General features: G+C 50.4%; 1 protein-coding gene across 1 annotated transcript in view; it reads right to left on the bottom strand.

The window, feature by feature from the left end:
• LOC142796386 (uncharacterized) overlaps window positions 1-24637 on the bottom strand; it is a 39718-nt gene extending 15081 nt beyond the window's left edge. Inside the window, exon 1 of the mRNA XM_075886858.1 lies at window positions 24445-24637. Within this exon, the coding sequence (XP_075742973.1) occupies window positions 24445-24608 (164 nt within the window). The 5' untranslated portion in view covers window positions 24609-24637. The remainder of the gene's footprint in view (window positions 1-24444) is intronic.
• Between the last annotated feature and the right edge of the window lie 1022 nt (window positions 24638-25659).

Raw genomic sequence — 25659 nt, forward strand, 5'->3', positions numbered from 1 at the left:
GTTGTTCGTGATGATCAACGTCATCATCTTCATCGCCATCAGCGTCATCGTCATGAAGTACAGTGGGTATACCCTGCATGTGGGGAGCTTGGTGATGGCGCCGTGCAGGTCGAACGCGTTGCGATCGGCTCCAGTGATTTATTCGCTTTTTGGTGTTATGTGAGGCCGCATTCACCAGAAATCGGGTCGCAGCGCACTTCTAAGGTCATCGGGACGCTCTGGACACAAGAATCGCACCGGTGGGTGGACTATTTGTACATTAATAAGTGACTTTCGTGACGACGACGCTGAGTGTGCAGCTACAGACGCCATCGTTCGGCCAGGCCGTGCCACTGTCTGCGTGGTGCACAAGCACCACGTCTCAAACAGACAAGTACTTGTTCTCACCACATTAAGAGATAGAAGATGAATCATCGAAGACCTAGGGGGACGCTGAAGAGAATAACAAGGATTCCAGATGGATTACGGTCACTAAAAGACGATCGGAAGTGAAGAAAGCCAGTAGAGCTGCTGGCTCCGGAACGCCAGCGTCTAAGACGAATGCTCAAGAACCTACACCCGGCCGTCACAGCTTCAGAGATGTCAAGAAAAACCTTATAAAGCGAAGCAAGATGCCACCACTGCCATGTGAAAAAACTAAGGTCATCGTGAGGCCGAGAGGCGGTCTGTGTATTAGCAATTCTGGCGCGTCGGTCGTGGCAGAGGCCATATGGAGTGCGGCGGGGCTCGGTCCGGAAGAGAGAAACACGGAAACAATGTGTCTTAATCACCTGCAAAATAGTATGGTTGTCAGTACTTTGAGCCAAGAGAATGTTAAGCGCTACGTTAACGTTGAAGCAATTACGGTAGCCGGAGAGCGCCACGAAGTCAGTGCATATGTGCCTGCTCCGCATGCCACCTGCAAGGGAGTCATCCATTGGATCTCTCTTAGTGATGATCCAGGAGCCATCGACCGAAAGATTGTCAACGCAAGAAATCCACTAGCCCTCGGAGAAAAAAAGAATCAAGAATACTGGCGTCATCATAGTGCTGTTTGACGTGTACAAGGTTCCCAATTATGTTTCCTATGGCGGCACCCTCATCAAGTGCACTTTATACAGGAAGCAAGTTGATGTTTACTATGCCTGCAGCCGACTAGGACACCGCTGTGACGTCTGCCCGACGCCCGACGCTTCAGTCTGCAAGGCTTGCAGACAAGCTATCCAGCAAGAAGAGGATCATGTTTGTGAACCAATATGCAGTTTGTGTGGCGCAAAGCACCTCACCGCATCCAGAGAATGCCAGCGCCGGTATCAGATACCCTATATCGTCAGGCGCAGGCGAGGCCTGAGGGTCCGCGCCCTTCGGGAGAGGTCTCCATCCGTCAATGTCGATGGCGTCCTCGAGCTCAACGACTGTCGTCAGCAGGGCCAGCCCGAACCATCGGCTCATGGAGGCCGATTCAAATCACGAGGGAGATCCAGAATCAGAGGCAGTTGCAGGAGTCGTTCCACGTCCAGGTTGCATCTCGGATCCCGTTCGAGATCCAGGGCCCGTTCTATGTCCAGGACGCGGTCTCAATCCAGGGGTGGCACCAGACCACGTCCCAGCTCCGGTGCCCGTTTCGGATCCAGTATCGGACCTAGCCAGGGAAAGACTGACGCACCGAGCACCAGACCGGACCCCTCGCCCAGGGCACACTGCGCACACATACGGGGTGTCCAGCTGTCCGGGGTAGTCCATGACATCGAGGACCAGAGCAGGGGCAAGTCAAACCTAACCTGGGCTGACAGGGTTCGTAGTAATGACGGCAAGCAACCCATGCAATGCGACCCGTCCCCAGAGCATGCTAGAGACACGGAGATACTACGATTGAAAAAGGGAAACGCCCAGCTTAAAGATACGCTTACTAAATTGGCAAATGAAATGGCGGAGTTTAAAAAAATGCTGAGCACGATGCCCAGCAATACTGAAGGCGAAACCACAGATATGCTGGTTCCAGCCCTTATTGGAGATGGGCCCATGGCAACCAAACTCAGAGCGGTAGTAAGCAAGCTTAAGAACACAGAGTCTCAAGTCGAGGAGATTAAGCAAATGCTGGTTACAAATACAGAGAACATTAAGATGGTGGCAGGGAGTGTAGCTAGCCTCACGGAGAGTGTTAGGCAGATGCAGGCTGCACTCAGTGACCCAGTAGAGGGGCTTAGTGCAATAAACTAGCGCATCATTGCACTAGAAAATTACGCTAAACTGCCTAAATCTGCGCCACAGGGTGCGTCACCTGGCAACGTGGAAGTGGCCATTCCCGTACGCGTCAATAGCCTAGGAGTTAATTATGAGGAGGAACAGATTTTTCGAGCCACCCTGACCCCCCAGGGCGGAGATCAAAGTAGAATCCACAATGGATAACAATAAAGACACTGTCTATATTTTGCAATGGAACTGCAGGGGGTACGCTGGTAAAAGAGCAATCCTGCAGCAGTACTTTAGAACAATAACGAAGAAACCTCAAATTATAGCCCTTCAAGAGACCTTAGCCTCTCCAGCGTCCCTTTCTGGTTACCGGGCAGTCCCTGGCCAGTGAGGAGGACGCGGTGTCTGCACACTAATTAGTAAAAAGCTGACACACGTCACCCACAACTTGAAGATGGCCAGATGCAATATCGAATATGTAATGGTAGAGATTCTACTTGACACAACACGGCGCAATCAGCGGAAAAACAGTGTTTTTGTATTGAATGTCTACAGTAACCCTAGGCACAGGCACCAGCAGTTCAAGACGTTGCTCGAGAGGGCAGTTGAATTGGCCGGTGACTTCAATGCCCCACATGGCTTATGGGGATACGTGTATGAGACGAGAAAAGGTCGCGACCTCTGGCAGGACGCCACCGAACTAGACCTTGCCTTAATTACTGATAAGGCTTTTCCTACGTGGATAGGCAACTCTGCGACCAGAGACACGACGCCAGACCTCGCTTTTATCAAGAATGTCGAAAAGAGTACATGAGCCAACACCGCCATGGATTTTGGGAGCGACCACTACGTTCTGCAAAGTTCTATTATAGTGAACCGCAGCAGAGTCCGAGAGTTCACGGTGGTTGACTGAGATCTTTTTCGCAGCATTCGCGGTACAAGGGCCAGTGCTCCTGACAATTTCGAGGAATGGTGTGAGGGCATTCGCAGAAATACCACCGCTGCCACCAAGAAGATAAAGACAGATTTAAATGTGGAGAGATTGCCCACCTGCTCGAAGCCAAGACAGCTCTATTTTCTCGATGAAAGAAGCAGAGGCACAACTGTAGGCTGCGGCAAAGAATATCAAAGTGGAACAAAGAAATCGAACAACATTGCGACACACTGTGCAAACAGCAGTGGGATGAGCTGCGCGAGTCCGTCGACGGTCAAATCAGAAATGGCAAGTCCTGGCACCTTCTGAAGCACCTCTTGGACGAGCACAGCACTAGAGCCAACCAGAATCACACTTTAGCCCATGCCCTTCACGAAGGCACCAAAGAACAGGGGGTTGACGAAATTGTTACCTGATTAGTTTCCAAGAACCTGCCGGTCGAAATAGAGGGCGAAGACGGCGTGTTCCCAGAGTATCGCGGCCCTCCTCTACCTTAAATAGACGAAGACTTTTCAGAGGCTGAAATCAGGAGAGTGATACAAATGCTCAATCGCAAGTCGGCACCAGGGCCAGACGGGATCACTAACAAAGCCCACAGAAACCTCGACGACGCATCCATAGAAAGTCCAACTGGTTTCATCAATGAAGCATGGTAAACGGGAAGGGTTCCTGAAGAATGGAAGCTAGCTGACACCCTACTGATTCCCAAGTCAGGTAAGTCTCCTCGCGTTGAGAATCTTCGCCCCGTCTCCCTCACGTCTTGCGTGAATAAGGTGGTAGAGCACGCGATTCTCAACAGACTTAACGACTACCTGGAGGGAAATGAGATTTATACGCACACTGTGATCGGGTTTCGTACCGGCCTTTCAACGCAGGATGCAATGCTGCTCATTAAGCACCAAGTTCTTGATGGATACTCTAGAGATACCAAGGCTCTTCTTGGCCTAGACCTAGAGAAGGCCTTTGTCAACATCAAGCACGAATTCATCTTGGAGACTGTGGCGAAACTGGAGCTTGGGCCCAGGCTGTACAACTACATCAAGTCCTTCTTGTCTGGAAGAAAAGCGATGCTGCGCATCGGGAACTTCTTCTCTGAAGACGTACCACTCGGACATAGAGGCACGCCCTAGGGGTCTATGATTTCTCCGGTGCTTTTCAATCTCTACATGTTCGGACTGTCGAAAAGACTGGCTAGCGTGGACGCCATCAAGCATACCATCTACGCTGATGACGTCACAATCTGGTGCCTTGGCGGCATCGAAGGCCGAGTGCAAGATGCCCTTCAAGAAGCAGTCACCGAGGTGGAATCGTACTTGCGCCAAACGGGACTCAGATGCTCCCCCGCCAATTCGGAGCTCCTGCTCTATAGAAAAGAACAAGGTGGCCGGCCTAAGGGATGTAAACCCGTCGAAGAAAGCGATATACACATTTACACGAGTGACTGGGAGGAAATCCCGAGGGTAGACACCATCCGGATCCTCGGCATGTTTATTGCAGCGAAGGGTGGCAATGGCACCGCTCTGCGGAAGATTGTCGCGAAGACTGACAACGCTTCTCGGCTCGTCAAAAGAGTCTCCGGGAGACGTAGAGGCCTTAAGGAAGACAATTTGCTAAGGCTCATGAATGCGTTTGTGCTCTGCCACTTTACCTACAGCGTTGCCATGCACAACTGGCTTAGGTCGGAGTGGGACAAGCTCGACGTGATTATCAGAAAAATAGTCAAGAAAGCACTGGGGCTTCCCGTACGCACACACACCGAGAACTTGCTCGCGCTCGGTGTGCACAACTCTGCTGCCGAGATAGCGGAAACGCAGCAACGCTCGCAGCTGCCTCGCTTGTCCACTATGACGGCTGGTCGGCGCATCCTTGGTGAGCTAGGTTTTAACCCTATGGAGCTGGAAACAAATAGCGTGCGTATATCAAAACATATACAGGAAAACGTCATTGTTGCCCCAATACCCCGCAACACTTACCCTGTACACAACAAGGGACGTCGTCGGGCAAGGGCGACGGCTCTGCTGAAGCAACAGGGAAAAGGTGGCGTAAATGCGAGTTTTGTTGACGCTGCAGCATATCGAGACGGCAAAAAGTTCGCAGCGGTGGTCGTGGACCAGATGGGCTCGACTACGGACAGCGCCACGGTACGCACCATGAACCCCCAGGTGGCCGAACAAGTGGCCATCGCACTCGCTCCGCTAAATAGTCGGTGCCAAGAGGTGTACAGCGACTCCAAATCCGCAGTCAGAGCCTTTCAAAAGGGCCGCATATCAACACGGGCAGCCAGTATCTTGAACAGCTCCACCAGCGATACGATTGTCCCTCACACCATACATTGGTTCCCCGCGCATGTCGGCTCCGTAAACGGCGTTGCACGGAACCCGAACGAGTCGACCCACACAGCAGCGGCCGCGCTCACTGACCGCGCTGCTCTCGACCTGGGCGACGGCTCCAGTGCCGACGACGTGGGACATAAAGACACACCTACTACACACAACGAGATTACGAGGTATCATTACATAACGAGGCGGGCATTCCCAATGCCACATTCAAAACTCAATAGAGCACAGGCCGTCTCGTTGCGCTTACTTCAAACCCATTCGTACCCGTCGTTAGCATACCTAAACGCAATTTATCCTACAAATTCCCCGATGCCGCCTGCACCGCTTGCAGGCAGACCCCTACATTAGCACACATGCTCTAGGAGTGCGGGTCGCTTGGGCCGACTTATAGCAAACCCGAGTGGGATGCGCTTCTGCACAGCCTAGAACTTCAGGACCAAATCCTGGCCGTCCAGTGTGCTAGCGACAGGGCCGTCAGGCTTGACCTGCCGATCCGCACGTGGGAGTAGCCGGGTGACGCGTGGCAACCTCAGCGTCTGCACTGGACCATAATAAAGTTGTTCTCACTCACTCACTCACTTACTCACTCACCCTGCATGTGATCGGCTACGGTGAACGCCAATGCCATCGACGGACAAGCCTCGACCTTAAGAAACTTTACCCCTAAATCCAGGTGGCGTTCACCTTCAATATTAGTCTTCAGAGAATGTATTACGGAACGTGGGTCTTTTGAATATTTCTGTGCGAGATTGTTATTTTACTGATATTTAGTGAAGAGAAAGTGGCAAATAGCCTAAATAAATCCACATTATATAGCCAGCTTTAACATAGGTTAGTTAACACTACCTGACACTAGTGGACAACCGTCATCATTCAGCCAACATGAACCAGCATGTTGGCTGAATGATGACGAGTTCACTAGTGACACAAGAGTGTGTCACTTTGTTCGGAATATATAGGTTGCACAAGATGAGTAAATATGGAACATAGCGTAACCATTACTTGCCCTTCACGCCCATTATTATATCCTTACTCTACTGATTTACAAGTCGTTACGGTGTCTGTTAGAAACTGCATGCGGATCACGCTGTACGTCGCGCTCCCGTGGGTTCAGCCATACTAGTTGTTCCCGTGCATCAACCGTCACTGATGATCAGCCTGCCACTGCATGAGGCCCGCGTGATGCAACAAGCAGTATTTCACTGGCCGTCGTCGACATGTAGTGATTGTAAGAAGAAATAACACTTATTGTGGCGATTAGGCGTGCTAATTACGAGCGAGGAATTCTCTCATTCCAAAAGTCAGGGCTAGGTGGCGGCAGCTTACAACCCTGCACACAACTTACAGCATTTCTATAATTATCAGAAATACTACCAGGTTTCACACCATTCCTCGAATAACACTCATAACGGAAGAAGCAGTACTGAGGAGGATACTAGGGTAAGGGAACATATATTCATGGAACTCTGTTGCGCACGATCGTGGGACTTATGAAATAGACTACAAAAGATGCAAAAAAGTTTCACTGAGGCCACTGGCATCTTTTGCTACAGGACAAATTTTAAATCGGGTTCAAGATAAATACTGAAACGAAAATACATAATGCCAAGTGGTCCGGTGACAGAGCTAGAATTGGTCATCTTAGAATTTGTAGAAGTAGCGAAGCTTAAAGCTGACCGGGGGACAAAGATAAGCTGATGTGTATGTAATAGACATCAAACTTATGATCGATAATTTACAACTGCCACTAGAGCAGATAGTCTACAGCCCTTGCATATTGACACAATAGAGCAGAAACTACTCAAACATATGGAGCAGAAACTTGACAAATAATAACAAAAAGCTTGAAGAGAAGGTAAAAAAGGCCCAACATACAACGGAGCGAAAGATGATGCTCATAACACAGAGAGATGGGACGACCGCAGAAACAAGGTAGCAAACAGAGATAGCCGACATTCTAGGTTATAATAAGGGGAAAACTGAACATCTGAAGGTGACGTCATGAGATGGGCAGACAGCCGATGATGACCTAGAGCGACGGAGGGGATACCAAAAGATGAAAAGTGCGAATGCCAACGATGACATAGAGTTAGGTTGAGCGATGAAATGAAAAAAATTTGCAGGCATAACATGAAATAAAATCGAGCATTGCGAAGGCAAGTCGGAGATGCATTTATTCATCTGCGTACATAGATTATTATTATTATTATTATTATTATTATTATTATTATTATTATTATTATTATTATTATTATTATTATTATTATTATTATTATTATTAGGCTAATGGCAACAAAAGTAGCCAATCACGTAGGATTCAAATTTTGACTGCAAGTACAACAGCCATCGGATAATTTAATGCATGCGAGGCTTTTCTGGCAAACCAAGACTTGGAGCTCACTGCTTCGCCCACTTCAATTTTGGTTAAGGCGACAATTATTCACTAATGTGGAGAACAGCGGAGAGCATCGTCACGAACACCATCAGCGACGTTTGCTACAGAGTCACGCCGCAATCATCCTCGACACCGTTGCGAGACCTGTGCGCGTGCACTAACTTTGTCGTTCGATGAGCAGAAGGAAATAATGCACCCGTCGTTCAGCCGGAATAAAGTGAGAGAAGCAACCGTGCTCTCTTTTCCCTACACTCTCGCGTTGAGCGGGTCCTCGAAGTCATCGAGCTGCACGCATGGCCGAGAAAACTTTCGGTGTGTCGACCGACAACAAGGCGATACAGGGCAGACCCGAGAGGGTATGCAGCTGACGGAGGTGCATTCAAGCGCAAAGGAGGCAGCTATGTAGTTCTCTCTCTCTCTCTTTCTCTTTCTCTCTGGACGCCTTACCAAAGATTCAGTATTTTACGCGGCACACCAGGAGGCGCGCCTCTAGTTTGGTCGTCCTATCTTGTTGCTATTCTACCTTCGTACCTCGGCGTAATGACCCGCTTTGTGCGCGCTGAAGAAAGTCTATACGCTGCTGGCGACCTGGTACAAAGCGACGTGATTCTGAAGCTCAGCTTTCCGCAAGTGGCGATTTCAAAACATGCTTCGACGCACTCCTCTTACGCGTGAGTTTTCATCGTGGCCATCATTTACTCATCTCTCTCAGAGGACGGATTCTTAGGGCACTGACATACCCAGTCTTCAGCGCCAGTGGCTATGAGGTCATTGCTGCGGTTTCTTCAGCAAACCGAACTAAATGACGAGTTACGACTTGTCTTACACAGCGGTTTTAGACAGTCACTTTGTAAGGTCGCTACGTACTCCCCTCTTTCATTCTTCATCACCTTTCCTTTGTGTGGGTCAGCCAACCAGAGTTGTTCCTGGCTCTGTCGCAGATTGTGCTTCTCTCCTGGCAAGCGTTGTGGACGCTCCTATAGAAGTCAATAAAAGTGTGTGTGTGTGTGTGTGTGTGTGTGTGTGTGTGTGTGTGTGTGTGTGTGTGTGTGTGTGTGTGTGTGTGTGTGTGTGTGTGTGTGTGTGTGTGTGTGTGTGTGTGTGTGTGTGTGTGTGTGTGTGTGTGTGTGTGTGTGTGTGTGTGTGTGTGTGTGTGTGTGTGTTTGTGTGTGTGTGTGTGGCGGGGAGCGGGGAAGGGAGTAGCTAGTTCAGCGACTTGGGAAATGGTCATGATGGCCAGTGCAAACGAAACGTGGACAGAGCCGTATCGGGAATTCGTGCCAACTTCTCAAACGCCAGTGATGCTCGACCAGTCATGCGCAACCATACTATTGTTCTATTCCTGTTTACTTTTGCATCATAGCGCACTTATGTGTGTCTTATAGTCCTGCAATCGTAAACCTCCATTCGTGTGTGCACTCGAAAACTCTTCTTCGAACCACTGTTGACTTTAGCCTCTTTCGCCAGTAAAACCACTACTGACCGGCTTCCTGAAATATCTTAAAATAGTGAGAGACAAAACCTTGCCGCAAATGTTGCGCATGAACTGCAAACGGCGCGGTAGCACAGGGAGTTCCTGATCACCGTGGGTCTTCCAACATGGGCTTTGATTTATGTAAAAAAATGCCGACACTGCGGCTATCAGAACATACACCCCTTTGCAAATCCAATGAGTAATTCCTAAGTACTCTCCCTACATATTGGGTTCATACCCACAAGGTTCTTTAGCTATATGGTGTATGCCCCAAAAGGTTTGCTATCGAAGACCTTTGTCTATCTTACGTTCCTTGTGCGGTGGTTCTCTGTTTCTATATAGCCCACAAGCTTGGGTGCAGTTTTTTATATTTTAACTTTGCTATGCACGTAGCTGAAAATTCGCAAATGCGTGTTTGGTTCCGTAGCCTATAGCTGGCTAGTAGCGGGACCAATGGTGTGGTACGCCTACGTAATTGCGCAAGTGGATCCAACAGCAACAATAAATGACAATTTTGTCCATGATAGCCGGCAGTAACTCACATCAATAACGTTGTATAGCAAACAGAATACGGGTCGTCATGCTCAACAAGAGCGACTTTCATGGTGTAGCATCATCATGTTGCCGATAAGGACTATACCTAATCGGCCCCTTTTATTCACACCGCACTTAAACTGCCACAAAGGCAAATCCAAAGAGTGCGCTGACATGTATTTCGAGTCTATTAGCGCTAAGCGACCACATATGAGTAGTCGGAAACTGCAGACAGTTTTTATAGTAACATTGAAAAAAATGTTCGAAAGCACAAGGCCAATGAAACATTTTGTGAGAACGAAGCACTGGTTGGAAAGGAAAAAATTGGCAGATCCCACGTACTGTGGGAATCGATGATATGCGAAGCACGAATGAGGAAGGTTGGTGTGCCATTTCCAAATCATCACAACGTTATGCGGTGGAGGTAAATTATGCTGTTCACGACTTCTGTGTCGTGATCATCTTTTTTGGATGTGTCGTTTACCTTCGTCATCTATTCACGTCACGTGATGCCAAATTTGGCATATGTGAAGCTAGTGAAACGGCTGCGAGCGCATCATGGGCCTGGAATGTAGTCATGTTGTTGCATGACACGCACCTACACTGATGATTATTATGTTTTCAGCAGTCACATACCTTCGGCATTCATTCACGTACCGTGATACCAAATTTGGTATATGTGACGCTAGCGAAACGGCCCAGAGCGCATCATGAGCGTGGCATGTAGTCATGTTGTTACATGACACGCATGTCAATATTTTCATGTTAGGGTCTGTCGCTTGTGTTCGCCATGTAATCATGTCATACCATACGAGTTTTCCAACATGTCATGTAAACAAAACCACCGCAAGAGCAGCAATATCATGAAATATAAATCATGACCTTCATGACATACATATCATCATTTTTATGTTATGACTAGTGAAATGTGCTCGTCATATAGTCATGTTATGCCATACCAAGTTTGGCATTGATACAATTATCCAAACGGCCAGGAGAGCTAAAAGTCGTAGGCGGCTAGATAGACAGATACGCGCAAACTCGCCGAAGTTCGCTAAGAAATGCTTTGCATTTAAAACAGCGATGTACAGTGAGCGCAAGAGAAACTTCATCAGCAATTGTGGAGTTTTTACGTGACAAAACAAAGATGTGATTATGAGGCACGCCTCGGTGGTGCATTTTAGACTAATTTCCATCATCCTTGGTTTTTTAACCTGCACCTAGGTCTACGCACGCGGTTGCACTCTGCATTTCGCCCCTCGGCTGCTGACCCGCAGATCGCGGGTTCGAATCCCGGCTGTGGCGGCTGCATTTCCGATGGAGGCGGAAATGTTGTAGGCCCGTGTGCTCAGATTTGGGTGCACGTTAAAGAACCCCAGGTGGTCAAAATTTCTCGAGCCTTCCACTACGGCGTCTCTCATAATCATATGGTGGTTTTGGATGTTAAACCCCACAAATCAATCAATGCATTTCGCCCCCATCAAAATGCGACCGCCATTGCCGGAATTCGAACCCACGCCCTCGAACTTGGTAGCCTGCTTCTTATGTGCTAAGCTTCCATTGCAGGTTAAGAAGGACATCAACATGATATCGAGATTCTATATTAATCAAACACCCTAACATTGTTTCAAATATTCAAAGTGAATAAGGATATATACATAAAATAACATGAAAATACAACAGGAAGGAAAACAGATAGGCCTATTAAAGCCAGGTGTAAGGAAAGGACTTGAAGACGCCGAGGAGCATCAAACCAGAACTGAAGAAGACGAGCGGAGAGCAGGTGGCACGAAGGCGACAACAAGAAATGAAGAAGAGAAGAAGAAGGCACGTGCGATTACGAGTCAACTGTGCGCCAATCAGCTCATGACCAGTGGTGGCCCATAGAGGTGGCGTGCCACGATTGGGCCACGTGCGACCATTACGTGGCAGTAGGCTTTGTGGCTGGGGACGAGCCGGAGCAGCGGCAGACGGGAGACAGCGGGCCGAAGCGTCGGACGCAGGCAATCCAGGTTCCGGCCAGGGAACGCGGCCGTCCACGCTGCTGCCATCCAACTACCAGCTGGGGCGGCATTGCCGGCACGAGTACTGCATCTCGGGGCGCGGCCTGGCCTGCTGTTCTCTTCCTTGCCGAGGGCATCGCGGATCTCGGCGAGGCGTCTCCACGGTCAGCCGTTCAACACAGCGATGAACGTGGCCTGGCTAATGGTCACGGTTGCGTCGAGCATCGCGTCTCGGCGCACGCTCTTCGCTGGACGGGCTGGCTATGCCCCGCATGGAGCATCGCGTCTCCGATGCGGGTTGACTGCTCCGTGGCCGCAGCCACGCCATCAAGCGCCGGTGTCACCAGAGCGTCGCACTTAGGCAAGAGACGAGCGAGATGTTCTGCCGGGCGAGACGCGGGAGTGCGCACAGAGGAGCACGGAACCGGGCGAGGTCCAGGGTGGCCGAGGATCCAGGTGCCAGGGAAGTTGCTGGCTGAATCTAGGATCGCCGAGCGGTGCCGAGTGATGCGCCAGACTCGGACGTGGGCCGCGAGCTCATGAGCTGTGCACCCGAGGGTACCTGGCGGTGCCCTGGCCAAGGCGAGGAACGCCGGTGACTGAGCTGCCGCACCGCAGCTGTGGCGAGCAGCATTTCAGCATGGCACAGACAGTGCTGTGCTGAAAGTGAGTGAAAGTTAAAGCATTGAAAGTGAGAGACGGAAGACAGCGGGCCGAAGCGTCGGACGCCGGCGATCCAGGTTCCGGCCAGGGAACGCGGCCGTCCACGCTGCTGCCGTCCAACTACCAGCTGAGGCGACATTGCCGGCACGAGTACTGCATCTCGAGGCGCGGCCTGGCCTGCTGTTCTCTTCCTTGCCGAGGGCATCGCGGATCTCGGCGAGGCGTCTCCACAGTCAGCCGTTCGGCACAGCGATGAACGTGGCCTGGCTAATGGTCGCGGTTGCGCCGAGCATCGCGTCTCGACGCAAGCTGTTCGCTGGACGGGCTGGCCATTCCCCGCATGGAGCATCGCGTCTCCGATGCGGGTTAACTGCTCCGTAGCCACACCCATGCCATCAAGCGCCAGTGTCACCAGAGCGTCGCACTTCGGCAAGGGACGAGCGAGATGTTCTGCCGGGCGAGACGCGGGCGTGTGTACGGAGGACCATGGAGCCGGGCGAGGTTCAGGGTGGCCGAGGATTCAGATGCCAGGGGAGTTGCTGCCTGAATCAAGGATCGCCGAGTGGCGCCGAGCCGTACCGAGTGACGCACCAGCCTCGGAAGTGGGCCGCGAGCTCACGAGGTGCGCACCCGAGGGTACCTGGCTGTGCCCTGGCCAAGGCGACGAACGCCGGTGAGTGAGCTGCCGCACCGCAGCTGTAGCGAGCAGCATTTCAGCACGGCACAGACGGTGCTGTGCTGGCCAGAACCCGCACGTGGAACCGCTACGCCCGGAAGGTGATCAAAAGCTTGGAAACGAGGTCCGAGGTCACGCTGGTCCAGGCATCTCCGCCACCGCAGCTCGAGAGCTGAGGCCACGAAGGCAGACGAAGCAGTGCGCCGCTCGAGAGGACGAGTTCCTGGGAGCGTTCCTGAGCCGGACGTGGGACCCGTACGTGTCGGCCAGGTCGAGCTCTGGTGTGTCCGGTCGAGGTCGAGTCCGTCGGCCTGTACAAGGTCCAAGGACAGGGCCTGCTGAACGGCTCCTGCCTGGGTGCAGTGGCCGGGAGCAGGTTCGTGGGCGAAGCCTACTGGGCGTGGTCCTCGGGAGCCGTGGCCTGATCCTGGACCTCCGGAGTTGCGACCCTGACTGCTGGGTTGGCCGCGACGTCCGACTCAACGGCGCTGCACACGGTAGCGTATCCGTGCGCCGTCAGCCATTCCACCCATGCCATAAAATAAAAAGTTCATGTTAATGCTTTCTCGTCCGCTATCAACAAACATAGTGACGAACGTCCCTTAACCACTACAATAAATGGCGAGCCTGCCAGGATCAAGCTCTCGCGTTACCTCTGAGAGCCTCACGTTGTTTGTGTGTGGTGGACGAGAATGGACGACAAGAGAAAGCTAGTTGAGCTAGGGAAGGAGATGGAACTGAGTGGAGAGGCTTTACTGGCATGGGTGAGCGCTGAGAACAAAAGAAATGAGGAACCAGATAGCGAAAGATCGAGAGGAGGCACGTCTAGCAGCACAGGCGGAGCATGAGCGTGAAATAGCTCGCATGGAGGCTGAAAGGCTCCTCCTCGAAGAGCGACGTCTGTTCATTGTTGTGTGAGAAAAGTTGTTTTCCCCCTAAACAACTTTCTTGAGCAGGGGGATATTGTAAGGAAAGGACTTGAAGACGCCGAGGAGCATCAAACCAGAACTGAAGAAGACGAGCGGTGAGCAGGTGGCACGAAGGCGACAACAAGAAATGAAGAAGAGAAGAAGGCACGTGCGATTACGAGTCAACTGTGCGCCAATCAGCTCATGACCAGTGGTGGCCCATAGAGGTGGCGTGCCACGATTGGGCCACGTGCGACCATTACGTGGCAGTAGGCTTTGTGGCTGGGGACGAGCCGGAGCAGCGGCAGACGGGAGACAGCGGGCCGAAGCGTCGGACGCAGGCAATCCAGGTTCCGGCCAGGGAACGCGGCCGTCCACGCTGCTGCCATCCAACTACCAGCTGGGGCGGCATTGCCGGCACGAGTACTGCATCTCGGGGCGCGGCCTGGCCTGCTGTTCTCTTCCTTGCCGAGGGCATCGCGGATCTCGGCGAGGCGTCTCCACGGTCAGCCGTTCAACACAGCGATGAACGTGGCCTGGCTAACGGTCACGGTTGCGTCGAGCATCGCGTCTCGGCGCACGCTCTTCGCTGGACGGGCTGGCCATGCCCCGCATGGAGCATCGCGTCTCCGATGCGGGTTGACTGCTCCGTGGCCGCAGCCACGCCATCAAGCGCCGGTGTCACCAGAGCGTCGCACTTCGGCAAGAGACGAGCGAGATGTTCTGCCGGGCGAGACGCGGGAGTGCGCACAGAGGAGCACGGAACCGGGCGAGGTCCAGGGTGGCCGAGGATCCAGGTGCCAGGGAAGTTGCTGGCTGAATCTAGGATCGCCGAGCGGTTCCGAGTGATGCGCCAGACTCGGACGTGGGCCGCGAGCTCATGAGCTGTGCACCCGAGGGTACCTGGCGGTGCCCTGGCCAAGGCGAGGAACGCCGGTGACTGAGCTGCCGCACCGCAGCTGTGGCGAGCAGCATTTCAGCATGGCACAGACAGTGCTGTGCCGAAAGTGAGTGAAAGTTAAAGCATTGAAAGTGAGAGACGGAAGACAGCGGGCCGAAGCGTCGGACGCAGGCGATCCAGGTTCCGGCCAGGGAACGCGGCCGTCCACGCTGCTGCCGTCCAACTACCAGCTGAGGCGACATTGCCGGCACGAGTACTGCATCTCGAGGCGCGGCCTGGCCTGCTGTTCTCTTCCTTGCCGAGGGCATCGCGGATCTCGGCGAGGCGTCTCCACAGTCAGCCGTTCGGCACAGCGATGAACGTGGCCTGGCTAATGGTCGCGGTTGCGCCGAGCATCGCGTCTCGACGCAAGCTGTTCGCTGGACGGGCTGGCCATTCCCCGCATGGAGCATCGCGTCTCCGATGCGGGTTAACTGCTCCGTAGCCGCACCCATGCCATCAAGCGCCAGTGTCACCAGAGCGTCGCACTTCGGCAAGGGACGAGCGAGATCTTCTGCCGGGCGAGACGCGGGCGTGTGTACGGAGGACCATGGAGCCGGGCGAGGTTCAGGGTGGCCGAGGATTCAGATGCCAGGGGAGTTGCTGCCTGAATCAAGGATCGCCGAGTGGCGCCGAGCCGTACCGAGCGACGCACCAGCCTCGGAAGTGGGCCGCGAGCTCACGAGGTGCGCACCCGAGGGTACCTGGCTGTGCCCTGGCCAAGGCGACGAACGCCGGTGAGTGAGCTGCCGCACCGCAGCTGTAGCGAGCAGCATTTCAGCACGGCACAGACGGTGCTGTGCTGGCCAGAACCCGCACGTGGAACCGCTACGCCCGGAAGGTGATCAAAAGCTTGGAAACGAGGTCCGAGGTCACGCTGGTCCAGGCATCTCCGCCACCGCTGCTCGAGAGCTGAGGCCACGAAGGCAGACGAAGCAGTGCGCCGCTCGAGAGGACGAGTTCCTGGGAGCGTTCCTGAGCCGGACGTGGGACCCGTACGTGTCGGCCAGGTCGAGCTCTGGTGTGTCCGGTCGAGGTCGAGTCCGTCGGCCTGTACAAGGTCCAAGGACAGGGCCTGCTGAACGGCTCCTGCCTGGGTGCAGTGGCCGGGAGCAGGTTCGTGGGCGAAGCCTACTGGGCGTGGTCCTCGGGAGCCATGGCCTGATCCTGGACCTCCGGAGTTGCGACCCTGACTGCTGGGTTGGCCGCGACGTTCGACTCAACGGCGCTGCACACGGTAGCGTATCCGTGCGCCGTCAGCCATTCCACCCATGCCATAAAATAAAAAGTTCATGTTGATGCTTTCTCGTCCGCTATCAACAAACATAGTGACGAACGTCCCTTAACCACTACACCAGGGCTTCCATGTGCGTTAGCAATCCTTCTTTGGCCTTATCGGAAAAGGAAGTCACGCTACTCATGGAAAGGAAATGGACCGGTGGGGAGCGGTTGCAGGAGGTGTGTTCTTGGTTTGTATTAGTGCATTTTGTTTTGCCCGCGATGCGCATGCGCGGGATTTTGTTGAGCACCAAGAGTAAGTGTTATATATTTTCGGTTCAAGCTTTAAAGCTTTCAGTTGTGAGTAAGCGCTTGTGGTGTACCCTTTCTTCGTATTTTTCGCGCTACGTTTACGTTGTTATACAACAGAAATATGCCAAAAATAAGCAGCACACTTCTGGGACAAACAAATAGTACAGAGGTTCCTTGATGACCCGGTAGATAGAATCAAGCCTCGTTTTAGTGTCGTCAGCATTGCGGTCCTTCCTAAGCACACTCGAGCATCGGTGGATGAAAAGAAGTTTTTGCCCTGTAAATTCACAATTGGAGGGTTATCGCGAAGTTTGGGAATGTAACTAGAGCATCTGATCACGTGTATTGGCAAAAGAAATGATAAGAGGCACGACGCACTTCTACACGCATCATGGATTCTTCAGGCGTGTCCTCGCCACTCTGAGATGGGCCTCTTTGGCAAGAAGGGCTTTCTAAGCGACATGGAGATAGTGGCACGTCATGTGCGCGCTCAGGGATAGGTCTACTCGAAATCAATCTGTAATGACGCGATAAAAAATTGCACGGTCCGTCATGCATCCACCTAAAAAGACGCAAAGGTGAAAGTCGTCTTCTTCTTGCTGTCCTTTTATCTTCTCGGTCGATTTTATTCATCCCTCTCCCCGTTCCGAAAGCTCTCTATATACCTATCGAGGTTCCGTATTTTGCACTGCCTCTGAAATCGGAGGCGTTGGAAGCTTTCTGCGCATATGTGGGTAGGTATTGCCTCTGGGATCATCTTGCTTTGGAGCAGGCGGTGATGTCGCGTAGTGACGTGACCATCTGACATTACATTTTCTGATGCCACAATAGCGTATAGTTATTACCTTATAACCACAGAACAAAGTTTTGCAAAGTAGGACGTCCTGATGAGGACACATATATTTGTGAAATTAGTGACTATATAAGAAAGCTGACCCCCTCATTTTGTTGACAGTCATGGATATAGCGCATCTTCTACAATTTCTACAAGGCACCGGCTTGCCGTACGTCTGGTGACACACACCGGTGAAAGGGAAACGCTCGGCGACCACTTGCTAAGTTATACGCCACTACTATCCACAATCATTCGTTGTTCTCATCTTTAAATCTCCTTGTCGTATAAATTGTCTTATCCTCGGAAAATGAACTCTCCTATCTTATAGCACTTCTGCATTCAGTATTCAATTTCGACTCGTCTCGATAATGTGGATGAACGCGCCTCACAATAACCGAGGTGCGTGGTCACTGCGTAGGCATGTACCAAAAAAAGTTCTTCTAAAGACAATAGGGCCTCGTTTTCATTTTTTCATCTCTTTGTGGAGTGGAGGAAAGACCTTCAAGTCGAATATTAGATTAGAATATTGTGCCGGCAGTTTTAGGCGTCAGATACCTGGAGGAGCACCTTGTGACATCAAGTATTCTCGATGTTTCATACAAAAAACTTGAAGCACTCCTGCTACTGCAAAGATGGAAGCCAGTAAAGCTGTGACAATGGTCGGCGTGGTATTGTGAATGTAGGTATTATCAGTAATGAATATACTCAACGAATGAAGAAATATTCACTCAAAGGTCTTCTTACGCATGACGCATACTGTCTCATCAACATTGCTAAAGGTGGCCTTGAAATAAAGTTGTAGTACCACGTTGTTCAAAAGTGCGAAAACTGCCTGATTTTCTTTTTTAACAGGGACTGTTGTCAATATGGTAGGATTGTTTTCATCATTCTGTTATGTAGGCTAAATCGTAATAATCAACATAGTCATCACCATCAGCCAGGCTATACTCCCTCTGCAAGACAATTCCACTCTTTGCTTGCTGCTGCCTCATTACTCCTGCAAACTTCTTAATCTGATCTGCCCACGTAACTTCCTTTCTCTCCCTCACACGCTTGCCTTCTCTAGAAATCCAGTCGGTAAATATTACACCTTTAGGTTTGCCTTTATGCCGTGTCCTTTTTTCCGACGCAGGAACGCTCGGTCGGTCGAGTCAATTGGTTCGCCAAGAATTGATGTTCTACGCGCACTCTGTACACGGACGCAATCCACCAGAACGTGGCTGTACGAAGATTTTCTGCAAAACATGCGACAGTGCGAGAATCTATTTTTCAGGGGGATTTGGTGCGCATATATCACCTGATAAAGCAACGTGTCCGCTATGACGGTCGCTCAGCACCTGACAGATAAACGTACTGCTCGGATTCGTCCAGGCATGCCTATAACGTCTTGGCCACTTCATCTCGCTCAGCCACGCAGACAGGCCCCAGAAATTCAATGCTGGTTTCGGTTTCAAGGATTGTGCGCGCTCGTAGTGGTAGCCCGGCATTCTGAGATCCGGTTGAACGGAGTGAGCTTGATGTGAATGCTCGCATTTATTGGCTTTCACACGTTTTTACCAATACGAAAACTTCAATAGTCCTGCAAAGAACATCTATTTTGTTTATATACCTTTGCTTATTTCTTATTTTGTGAATTTTGAATCAGGCGAAGCGCGGGAAGTTTCACCTGCGTTCGTAGATGTTGCCTCCGCTCCTTCTCGCCTCTCGCTCAGCGATATCAGAACTTGGATCGCGCTCAGTTATCTCGCTCGGTTGGCGTGTCAACTACGGGAAAGAAAAAAAAACGCAAGTTGTGGTGGGCAGAGAACGGAAGCCGCAGTGAGATACTCTGAAGAAGGCAACCATGCTTTCGTCGAAGATGTCCTAATTGGGCAACACATATTTTCCGCGACTCTGCGGTGTGCTAACCCAGGGGTTCCTAGTTTTGCGAAGGTTCTTTACGGTTTTCTAAAGGCAATGGGTAGCACAAAAATTTGGACCAATCATTTTAGCATGTTTTGGTTTTGTATGAATACATAAGAGTAAACGCAGTTCTCTAAAGCCTGACTGAACAGGTAGAAGTGCAGTGCCGTTTGACTAATTGCTGAAGACGGCAGCCAGGCTGCTGTCCAGAAAATGCATTTATTGAAAGGCTCTTATTCGAGCTCGGCTACATACTTTTATTTTCTTTAACTTTCAGCGCATAGTTCAAATGATGTCAATTAATTATAGGCTGCTTCCGGCTCATAAAATTTCTGTAGCCATGATTTAAAATTTGTCAGTCTTCACTTCTAATGATGTCACTTAGGTACACGTGATGGACTAAATGCTTCTAAAAATTATTACAGAGAATGCCGACGGAGGAAAAATTTTGACAAGTGAATTTTTCTTCGTCAAGGCAACGCTGTTGTCCTGACGAAGACAAGTCAACTTGCTGGAACACTGTTTCCAATGACCTTCTTTGTCGAAAAAATACTGGTCGCTTCAAGCCGCTCCGTGCCTCTGACCTTCAGTCTTGTTTGGCACAAAATATATGAAGGAAAAGTCTGCCCGCCGTCATAACAAACATTATTGAGTGAAGAACGAGTCCTAGTCGTGATTCTTGATAATTATTGCATTGGTTTGCATATTCTGGGTTCAAATTTTTCTCATTGTGTCCGTATTTCAGTTGTAAGGTAAAATTGCTTTTATAGATTGACACTTTAGCACTACTTGCATGTTCTTTTTATACAAAACTTGCTTTGAAAGCGTTGTTTTTGTTTGGGCCGAACCAGTTATGTCTTACTGTGAAATCAGTCAGCTTAATTTCTGCCTCTTCAGAAAACTAGAATAAATTTTCAGGAAAAAATAATAATAAATTTTACGAATGGCCGCATCGCCCAAGCGACCAGCGGACCTCAAAGAAGGCACGAGCGATTTGCGCTTGCATGCGAAGTGAGAAAGGAGGGCTTTCGCGGCTACCCTTCTCTTCTCAATTTTTTGCCTATTAGCTCCATGTCAGGAAGTCACCAGTGGCATTATGAAACAGAGAAATTTTCTGTTCGTGATTTATTTCTACAAGGACGCCCGGTAACCACCAGCCGCAAAAGCGGCACTGCCGCTGGCGAATACATGGGAGGCATAGGGAGTTGGCACCCCCTTATAACGCAGACACAAGACTGGTCTCAATGAATCAGCCTTCCTACTTCTCACATAGCCATCGTTATTTCTGTTGCTTTCCTAAATCTTTAAAAGCCTCTTACGCAACAGTTTCCCCAGCAGCCCGTTTGAGCAAGCGTCACAATCTGCAAATGGCTTTGCAGGCGGAAGAGGTCAGATGCAGGTCGCTTCCGCGAAGTGCGAGAGCACGCAGCCCTGAACAGGTGTACGCAGTTTCACAGGCTCGAAGGCGGCCAGGGATGCGTCGTGCTTCGTCGCACCTTCGCGGTGAATGCATTACGGGAAACCAGATCGACGGAGTGGCTTCTGCCTTTACCCACGGCACCGGAGCCCCTCTTCCACGCGAGCGCCGATACGGCTGCGTGACGCAAACTTCATCTCGCATCGTTGACTGCTCGTGCGTCCAGCGAATCCGAGGCTGCGTGATCATGTATCATGCTGGAATCGCTGGCATCGCGGGCACAGCTCCTGAATCTGAGTCTACTTGTAAGTGCAGAAGAAGCTGTGGTTCGCGAGTGCTTGGATTGCTCGATAAAATGCACGCTCGGGAATAAGCTCGCCCCACTTTCGGCCACTGTTCGGTGATGGCCCCCGAGGCAGGTGCGGTCGTATACTCCAGTGCGTCTCACTGCTATAGGCATTGCGTGATGTCCTCGCGTACCCAATAGTGGTATACCTGCACTCGGGTGCGCTCAAGGAAACGTCTTGATAATACGCAGCCACGTGCGGGGTGCTTTTAACGCATCAAGTGTATGGTTACCTATGTACGAGCAATAAACGGCACCACTCGGATTCCCGTGTGGGCGCTTAGACATGTGGCATAGTTATCCAAAATTAGCTAGTGGAAATACTACTCCGTACCGTTGGGCTGCAGAACTCTTAAACCATCTAATCTGGTATCGCACAGTACACGTGTTTTGATATCAGCTGTAGTGTACACAAGCTTCGAGGTGGTCCACGTTTATGTGCACGTACCATTCGTTCACACTTCTTATCCGCCTCCATTGGACAGTGGTCACAGTGCTCGACTGCTGACCCAAAGGCAGCGGGTTCGAGTGAAATGTGAGAGGCCCGTGTCCTGTGCAATGTCACTGCATGCTAAATAACATCAGATGGTCTAGTTTCTGGAGCCCTACACTAAGTCATGCCACGTAATCAAATCGTGGTTCTGGCATGCATAAAGCCCCAGATATTATATCATTTCTTGATACTTTTCTTGCAAACAGTTTTCTTTTGTGAAGCGCGAAAGTTAGGTGCATGAGAATAGCAACTTGAGCGAGTTGGTACGGATTCATTTTGATTTTAACAGTGCACTCCGAAATACGGACTAAAAGAAAAGTTAGTTTTTTTCCTCCCCACAAAAGCTGCATTGTGTGCGCGGAAGTGAAGAAAAGCATTGACACACAAATCAGAAGAAATGGGAACGTTTACCGCATTTGCAGCATCAAGCCCGCTTATCAGTATATTAAATGCACGATCACCATCAGCTATCTGATCCCGCTTTCATGCGGTAAATCATACATTGAACAGAGCGGGAGATGAATCAATATTCATCTTAGGGAGCATGAACGATCACTAACAGACACCAAACCATTTTCTCTCGCCGCCCATTGTAAACAGTGCGATTGCATTCCATTCTTTACCGACCCTAAAATGGTGTCATGTCATAATCAACAGTTAGCAAGAGAAATTATCGAAGCGTTCCACATCCTGAGGAAAGAGGATAATTGTATCAGTGTACTTTCCATCGCACCAACTCATGCGGAATTCTAATACCTAAGCACATGTTGATACCTGCACATGTTGATATCAATGATCATCTGTTTTCTGTTCAATGTTTCGTTACCATTATAATGGCATGCTCTTTACTAATAAAAATTAGTTGTGAGTTAGCACCCACGTTGTGACCTTACTTTTCTTCTAGTCCCCGTTCCCCATTACGCTGTTAAAATCAAGGTGGTTACGTACGTCGCTGCCACAACACGTTCCTCGAAACTTTCAAATAGAGAGTAAATTTGTTAGAAAGCAGAGGTGAGCCTCAGCTAATGCGCTCTATCCTGCTACGCTACAGAGGGGTTAAGTGAAATGGAAAAAAGAAAGAGGGATGAAGCATGATGATGGGGACAAGTGGTGAGTATGTGCAGAATCCACTTAACACAGCGTTTGCTCTACAGCTTAGTATTTAGTCCGGTGTTTCTTGAAAAAAAAAAATCTAGAACAGCCGATAGGAGTTTTGGACACTGTCGTGTCACACAATGCGAACAAAATGCAACTTTCACGAACCGCTGGAAACGTTCAATTCTATGCATTATTGATGGCAACGAGTTTAACAGCGTTCTCCACTACAAAGGATACGATTAGCTTTTCTATCCCTCTGGAAATATGGCCTGCGGGAGAGTATGAACTTTTTAATATTTCTCCGGTTATTTGTTTTCTATAATATTACCATGTAAAAAATTTATGTAACGTCGTCATTGCTGCTGGAGCACTAGAAGGAGGAATAATCTTTATTGATCGAGGACTAGAAATTTGAGTGGTGTGGCTTGAGGTTGCCCTGCGTGAAGCGTCGGGGTCTTCCCATGCACCGTTTTTTATTATTTTTTTATAGCACGGGTCTATTCACACAATAAAGGTGCGTTAGATTAAACGTTATGATCTGACACATGATTTTTAAGCTTGACAAGCGTAATCTAACTCGCATTTCTAACGTATAAGACGGGACGAGTTCATTTCCGGTCGACCGTGGAGTGGAGTTCTCTCGGTGTATAGTACATTAAGGAGTTGATCATGCTGTATGGTGCTCAAAAGGTTCTTTTGGGGGTAGGGGGGGGGGGGATGAGGAAGGGACATTGGTTTCTGGGTAACTCTTTTCGTCCAGTGATGGTCCAGTTAGAAAGTGTAAGTACCGCGGAGATGGAGAAGGTGAAGTTTAATGAAGCAGAAAACTGTAACCATGATTCGGCACAAAAGCGTATTTGGAAACAAGACCCTGATACTACATTTCTGCCTTTTTCGCTCGCTCTATCATCTACCCCTTTCTCAATATTATCCATCTTTTTTATCAATTCGCTTGCGATGTTTCATTAGCAGTATTCTGTTTCAGGACTGGCTTTGGAGGTGATAATGAGCTCAAATGACATCGAGCGAACGAGCGAAAAGCGGCGTTTACTTTGTGATGGCTAGTGCTCTTTTGATCCGCTGATAGCGTTCACGGACACATTTTAAATATGAATAATACTTTCTGCAGTTCCACGTGCCTAAACCACGATATGACTATGAGGCACATCTCACTAGAGGGTTCCAGAAATCTACGACCATCGGGTATTCTTTACAGTACACTGATATATCAAAGTACGCCGCTGACCTCTGTCGTTCCACCTTATTGAAATGCGACCACCGCGGCCCGGGTCGAACCGGGGAATTTCACGTAAGTAACCGAGCACCATAGCCCCTATACCACCGCGGCAGACTATGGGCAAGCTGTAATTCACCAATAACTAGGAATATTCTTCGATGTTTATGTGCCGTAATTTCCATTGCTTGTACGAAGCAGCCATCTTTTGCCAGGCACTGCTGGTAGTGCGAAACGTGCGAATACGATACCATCTGTCTTTGCCTCGTGCTTGGAGCCAGCCTTCGGTCGTAATCAGCTGTGATGCAACCGAACCCACACTTCCTGTGCCGGCCGCTTAGACCGGTCAAGGTTACGTATTTCGGTGCTACAACTGCCGCGAAAGTGTATAATTATGGTCTATGCATAAACCCAGGGCATGAAGCGGCCACGAACTATTGGCTCCAAGCCGTTATGACTAGGTGTGAGACATCTATCTACTCTAGCTTTTCACTGATGCACAAGACTGCGCGTTCCGAGTTTACATGGCGATGAGGACCGGGACCACTTACTTGAAGAAAGGTGAAGGGTCTCTCTGCTGGTCCGCGACGCGGTTTCCCGCGAGGTCCGAGTCGTTGCCCCCTCGGCCGCCGGTTTGCGATCGTATACCCGGGCAGCCAGCCACTCTCGCTGTCGAGGCACGCAATGCTCGGCCAACGCTCCGCTTGCCTTTCATCTCTCGGCCCTAACCCACTTTTGGCGTACTTTTTTTCTCCACACACCCTCCCCACCGCACTGCGGCTATCACACGATGCAACAAACTCAAAAACAGCAGCGGCGGTCGGCCGTCCAACGGGAGAAACGAAGACCCTCCTCCTGCGACTTTTCCTCATTCGAGAGCCTTTGGCGACATTAAACGGTCGCCGAGTACACGCTGGCACGCGTGCCCGCCCGCAGTCGCGGCGTCCTCGAAAAGTGCGCCGGACCAAAATTTCGGACAAAAGAGGTTATACGGCCTCTCGCAGAACGGGGAGGAAGGATTAAGCGTTGTGGGCAATGAACGGTGCAGACACAACGAAACGGTCTCACCTCTGTCTGGATTCACGACGGGATGAAGTCACAGTTTAGAACGTCCTCTTCTCGCTTCACGCAACTCCAAGTTCACGCGTTGAGGCACCGTGTACAGAGCAATTACGTCTTTCGTTGGCGACGTCCATCGCCGAAAGGAACGCCGTCATCTCGGTCGCGAAGCAACAAAAGTGTCGGGTCGTCGCGTTTACGTTCCGCACAATTTCTTCACGACGTCTAACTTGGGTGAGCATCACGTGCGTGTGCATTCCCTCATGGCCGGCTGTTGTAGAGGCGGATGACGTTCAGCTAAATCATTGGGAAAGGAATAATATCCGGAATATTACGTCATTTCTTAACGTGCACACAAATCTGAGCACACGGGCCTACATTTCCGCCTTCGTCGTAAATGCAGCCGCCACAGCCGGGATTCGATCCCGCGACCTGTGGGTCGGCAGCCGAGTACCTTAGCCACTAGACCACCACGGCGGGGCTATTTCACTCTTCTATCACGCTTAGGCTATGCATGTTAACGCGGCTGTTTCCCGACATAGCGCTTGCATAAGTTTCCTGTGCGCAGTATTTTTGAGCATCAGCTGGGCTCTGTGGAAGGACACTGGGCTTCCACAACAAAAGTTCAAACGCAGTTCTATCGCAGATTTTTTTCTCATTTCATTTTTTTGTAATTTTCCATGATAGCAATAGCGGTCTCCGGTGGC

This window comes from Rhipicephalus microplus, chromosome 2, assembly GCF_043290135.1.
Source record: "Rhipicephalus microplus isolate Deutch F79 chromosome 2, USDA_Rmic, whole genome shotgun sequence".
Taxonomy (NCBI): Eukaryota; Metazoa; Arthropoda; class Arachnida; order Ixodida; family Ixodidae; genus Rhipicephalus; species Rhipicephalus microplus.